Genomic DNA, 5,000 nt, shown 5'->3' on the forward strand with positions numbered 1-5,000 from the left:
AATGGGCTGACGTTATGGTATTGTAATTCGTAGAGTTCACAGTCTACTCCCTCAGCTGAAGAGGTCACCAAAAATCTGTCTAGCGTAAATCTCAATGGCTCCTCCGGTTCAGACGAACGCCAGCCTCACCCTCAATCGCCCGCTCGAACCTCAGCTCCGGTCGAAACTGCTACGTCAGATGGAGGCTGGGGGGAACCTACACCTGCTCCAGTACCCGCTTCCACCTCTGAGGACAACGCTGGAGGATGGGGGGAACCTACACCTGCTCCGGTGCCCACTTCCACCTCTGAGGACAATGCAGGAGGATGGGGTGAACCATCCACTATCGATCCTGCCGAAGCCCATCCTACTGAACAGAATCAGGTCCATTCCCACTTGGCCCCAGAACCCGAGCCTGAGCAACCGAAAAAAAGCGCATACGTACCATGGGAAGGCGGTGTTGTGTAAGTTTACGTGTAACTGCCAACGCTGGGCCCGAATGCTTATCAAGACACCAGCTATTCACAACCCACCCCTATGCTCGAACCCGTTGAACCCTTACCTCCGTTGGCTTTCCGCTCCCGACGAAACAAGCGGTCCTCCAAAAACGCAAGCAAAGCCAAGTCGGCTACCTCGGGCGATGAAGAGAGGTCTGTCTCTGGTACCGATCCTGGTGGCTGGGGTGAACCTGCCTCTGGTGGATGGGGCGAACCTGCTTCCGCCTCCGCCCCTTCTGAAACAGGTTCGACTCCTGCTGGTATTCACCCCTCGCGCCTGCGGATGCTAGGTGGAGGCCCTGTCGTCGACCCGGTCCCTAGTGCCCCCTCTCGCGACTATAGTCAGCCTTCGTCCCGTCGCGTGACCGGGGCCAACGCCTCTGTAGGCGGTGATAATGGCTGGGGTAACAGGCGACGTACTCCTTCTGCCACTGCCGATAGTGATACTCTTTCGCCCGCTGCAGCGTCTTTCACCTACCCACAACCTGATGCTCGCCCTGCCCCCCCTTCCGGATCTGCGCCTGCTGGTGGTGCCGCGGGTATCCATCCTGATCGGCTGAGGATGTTGGGAGGTGCACCTGCCGCCAGTAGCCCTCCCATGGGTTTCGGAGGGTCCCGGGAACCACCTCCCCATATGCGAGGTGGAATGAATGAGTTTGGTGCGGTTGCAGGTGGCAAGCCAAAGGACAGCGGATGGGGCTCGCGAGGTAAGAGAGGTCCTCCTGCTCAGGCTCCGGTGAGCAACGACGGTGGCAATAGTGGATGGGGTCAGACGGCGAACGCTAGTGGTGGTGGATGGGGCAATGATGCGAGCAATGGCGGGGCTCCGGGAGGATGGTAAAGATACATAGCATTAAGGATGTAGATGACGATGTCAAGCACCTCTGGAACTGGTGGGTATAGTAGATTACGAAGCATGCAAAATGTGAATGCAGGCATTTGCTGGAAAGAGGAGATGGAAGTGATGACGGCATAAGATTGTACCTCCACCTCCACCCGATAAGAGAACAAAGGATTCGTTCCGAGGGGGCCATCGGAGGCTCTACTCGACTGACTCTCCCCCGCTCCATTCAGCGGTCCGCCCCCATGTATCCCCAGCCATAGTTCAATCCTTTCAGCAGTGTCCTATATATATGCCAGCCCGTACACTGGCAACTGGAAATAGCAACCATCTGCGCCTCTGTCTCCTGATCACTCCGACCCTTAGGAGGCTGGTATCACATTTTGCTTGGCGATCGAACAGCAAACAGTTGCAAAAAAGTGACAAAATGGTCATGGGAAATACGGAAAAATTGAGCGATGTGACCAGGGTGAGTCATATCGTTCGTTGTAGGATCTGCGTCCCACTGACACCCTGCTTTGCCAAATAGCTATCGGCCCATGTCACTCGGGTTTTGGGCCAAAATCCGGGCCTGATGACACTTCAGGGCACAAACTCCTACCTCTTGCAGCCCCCTTCGAACCCCCATGCTCCACTCATTCTGGTGGACACCTCATCACCACACACAGCAGCGCAATACGTCGACTTGCTCCTCGTGCACTTGCACCACCTAGCTCTCGAATCTGGAGTACGCGAGACCCACTTTGAATCCTCTGCCGCCCAGGTTTCTTTGAGAAACTTCAAGGAAGAGAGGAGAGATGAGGTGAAGAAAATTGTCAAGGAGCAACGGGAAGCTGAACCAAGAGCGGATGAGCTCGGCTTGACAGAGTACGGTCCAGAAAGTACATGGGTCAAAGGGTACGAAGGGAAGACGGGGGTACGCAAGCTACCCACCATTGAACATGTCGTCCTGACCCACCGGCATCTGGACCATGTTGGTGCATTGCCTCTTCTCCTTAAAACTCTAAAGGAACACGGATGTCCCCCTCCCAAATTGTGGAAACTCCCTTCACCTGACGAAGCCGAGCTTAATGCATCAGAGCGAGATCGTCCCACCTCGGACTCGTCTATTTGGCAATCTCTGCCTCCTGGGACATACACACCTCTCTCACCACTTCAACCTTTTCATCCTATCCTACCGGGCCTCATGATCTCTATTATCGATCCACAGTATAGGCATTTGTTAAAGCACAACGAGAATGGCAAGGCAAAATGGAATGAAGTGCCCGAAATTGCTAGAGTCTCGGTGAGATGCCTGAAAACTCCAGGACATACAGCCGATTCGGTCAGTTTGGTTTTGATGGAGGGAGAGAAAGGCGTTTTCACAGGGGATACAGTATTGGGTCAGGGCACCACGCATTTCACCGATCTCTCGACTTGTGAGTCTATTTTGTGATCATCATTGACTAGTAATTGATCGTGTGGGCCTAGATATGACCTCGCTTCGGACTTTGCTCGCCCTTAAACCCAGAGTCCTCTATCCGGCCCATGGACCTCATATACCTTCGCAAGAAGCGTCCGTCTCCCACATCCAGACTTATATCACACATCGGCAGAAACGAGAGGATGAGATTGTGGCTACGTTGAAACGCTTCTCCCCGTCGCTCAGTGTCGAAGATGGAGGTGAAAACATCGCAGAGGCGCTTATCACGCTAAAAAAGGAGATCCATGAGAAGAAGGAAGCGGAAAACAAAGTCAAGGGGCGGTCAATGCTCGATAAACAAAAGGCATCCCCTCTACCCGACTTTGAAGAAGAAAAAAAGGCACTTGAAAAGATTGACGTTTCAAAGGGAGTGAGCATGAGCGTCATCGCAAGAATACTTTACAAGAGCGAAGATGAACGGTTGCTCTTTGCAGCTGCAAAGAATGTCAACGCGCACTTGGATAAGCTTATCAAGGATGGAAAAGTGAGAAAAGGCAGAGTAAGGATGTGCAAGTTGATTGGCGGTGAGGTTGGAGAAGTGGAAGACATGGACGGGTGGGAGTGGATCGGGGAGAAGGAAAAATCAGACTGAACTATGTCATCAAGGGGATGCAAATGTTGTGATATAGTAACACATGGACTGTTCTACACTAATGTACAACCGAAAAGTCTATTAAATTCCTGCTCAATCAAAATCCGAGTAATCTCTGTAACATCTGCGACGGCAAGTCGTTTCTTGTGTTGATTTCTTTCGGGTCCAATCGATCAAAGACGGCAGGCGAGGGTTGTGTCTACGCTTCATGTGTCAGAATATCAGGATCAAGGTAAAGCAGCATACTTACGTTATCGACTCGGCATGCATCCTGGCCTTCTTGTAAATTCAACATATTTGCCTAAAGCCAATATGTGAGTTAAAAGCCCCGAGAACTCGGAAGATACTCACCCCATACGCATCGCGCTTCTTTCTTTCCGCCTCCCTCTTGGCACGACTCTCGTCGAATTCCTTCTGCTCCGAGGCGCTATGACATTCGTTAGCATTATGATTAGATAGCAGACGGGTCATGCCTTACCTGAGCACCCAGTCATCATACCATCCGAACCTCCCTCGTTCCTTCCTCTCCTTCTCTCTCTTATCTTCTTTGCCTTTAGCACTTTCTTTTTCGTCCTTTCCCTGCTTGGAGTTCAACACGTTGAGTGTTTGAGCGAGTAAACTCCCACCGAGCGCGGTAGGTTTTACTTTGGGAGTGGAATTCACTGGAGTACTAGTTGCACTTCCAGACGGACGTTTGATATTACCTGATGGTGTCTTCTTCGCATTCAACAGCTTGTTTTGAGGAGTACCGTTGACCGATCCCGCAGATGGTGTTTTTTTATGGGATACCTCGGTGCCTTCAAGCTTGGTGATGGCCTTGGGTTTGGGTTTGGGCTTTGCCGTCGCTGTAATAGATGCAGGGACAGAAAGTGTAGAAGATTCGGTAACAGGGGATTTATCCTTCGCTTGTGATGATGAAGGCAGCTTGTTGCTAGATTTTGAAGCTTTGACTGGTGACAGAGGTCTGGCGGGTGAAGTTGGCTTCGGCGTAGTTGTTGTAGGTATTTCAGACATAGAAGGTTCAGGGGTGGAGGCAACATCCTCATCCTCATGGTCGACAACGATCCTCTTAGACTTTTTCTTGGTCTTGGTCGGCTTTTTTTCCTCTTCCATTCTCGCCTTCGTTCTACCCTCACCATCGTCTTCCGTTCCTTTGCTGTCGTTCTTTGTCTTTCCAATCTTTTTCACCTTGGCTCTTTTTAGACCTACATCCTCCAGACCTTCGTCATCTATGCTTCCAGACGTTCTCTTTCCAATTTTTTTCTCCATATCACTCTTCATTTTCAAAGCGGACTTCTCTCGTTCATTTCCCATCTCATCTTCTACAGGAGCCGTTACCTTCGTAGTTGTGGCGTCCCCGACCTTGAGCTTGAGGCTTATCTTTTTGGGGCTTGTATTTCCGGAGTCTAATTCCGTAGACTTATCCGCAACAAGCGCATCGACGTCTCCCGCTGGAGGAACAGGGGTCGGAGCAGGAGACGGAGCTTCACTGTTTTCCGCTGATCCAATTTCGGACATTCTGGTCCTAGCTCTCGTTTGCCTGCCTTTTCTAGTTACAGAGCCCTTTGCCATATCGGATACTGGCGCCATAAGATCTCCGGTATCACCTCCTTCTTTCTTTTCGACATC

The 5,000-nt window shown here is 51.4% G+C and overlaps 3 protein-coding genes across 3 annotated transcripts in view; 2 read left to right on the top strand and 1 right to left on the bottom strand.

The window, feature by feature from the left end:
• CNBG2550 (hypothetical protein) overlaps window positions 1-1,317 on the top strand; it is a gene marked incomplete at both ends in the record, with an annotated part of 1,569 nt that extends 252 nt beyond the window's left edge. Inside the window, 2 exons of the mRNA XM_769181.1 lie at window positions 34-443; window positions 498-1,317. Coding sequence (XP_774274.1) covers window positions 34-443; window positions 498-1,317 — 1,230 coding nt within the window. The remainder of the gene's footprint in view (window positions 1-33; window positions 444-497) is intronic.
• A 292-nt stretch (window positions 1,318-1,609) lies between these two features.
• On the top strand, window positions 1,610-3,371 carry CNBG2560 (hypothetical protein; the record flags this gene model as incomplete). The annotated part of the gene is made up of 3 exons (XM_769182.1): window positions 1,610-1,786; window positions 1,847-2,735; window positions 2,788-3,371. 3 exons carry the CDS (start codon window positions 1,610-1,612, stop codon window positions 3,369-3,371), a joined length of 1,650 nt encoding a protein of 549 aa, XP_774275.1.
• A 97-nt stretch (window positions 3,372-3,468) lies between these two features.
• CNBG2570 (hypothetical protein) overlaps window positions 3,469-5,000 on the bottom strand; it is a gene marked incomplete at both ends in the record, with an annotated part of 1,799 nt that continues 267 nt past the window's right edge. The window contains 4 exons of the mRNA XM_769183.1: window positions 3,469-3,570; window positions 3,622-3,672; window positions 3,723-3,798; window positions 3,850-5,000. The exon at window positions 3,850-5,000 is cut by the window's right edge and continues 267 nt beyond it. Of these exons, the coding sequence (XP_774276.1) occupies window positions 3,469-3,570; window positions 3,622-3,672; window positions 3,723-3,798; window positions 3,850-5,000 (1,380 nt within the window). The remainder of the gene's footprint in view (window positions 3,571-3,621; window positions 3,673-3,722; window positions 3,799-3,849) is intronic.

This window comes from Cryptococcus neoformans, chromosome 7 (genome assembly GCF_000149385.1).
Source record: "Cryptococcus neoformans var. neoformans B-3501A chromosome 7, whole genome shotgun sequence".
NCBI classification, from domain to species: Eukaryota; Fungi; Basidiomycota; class Tremellomycetes; order Tremellales; family Cryptococcaceae; genus Cryptococcus; species Cryptococcus deneoformans.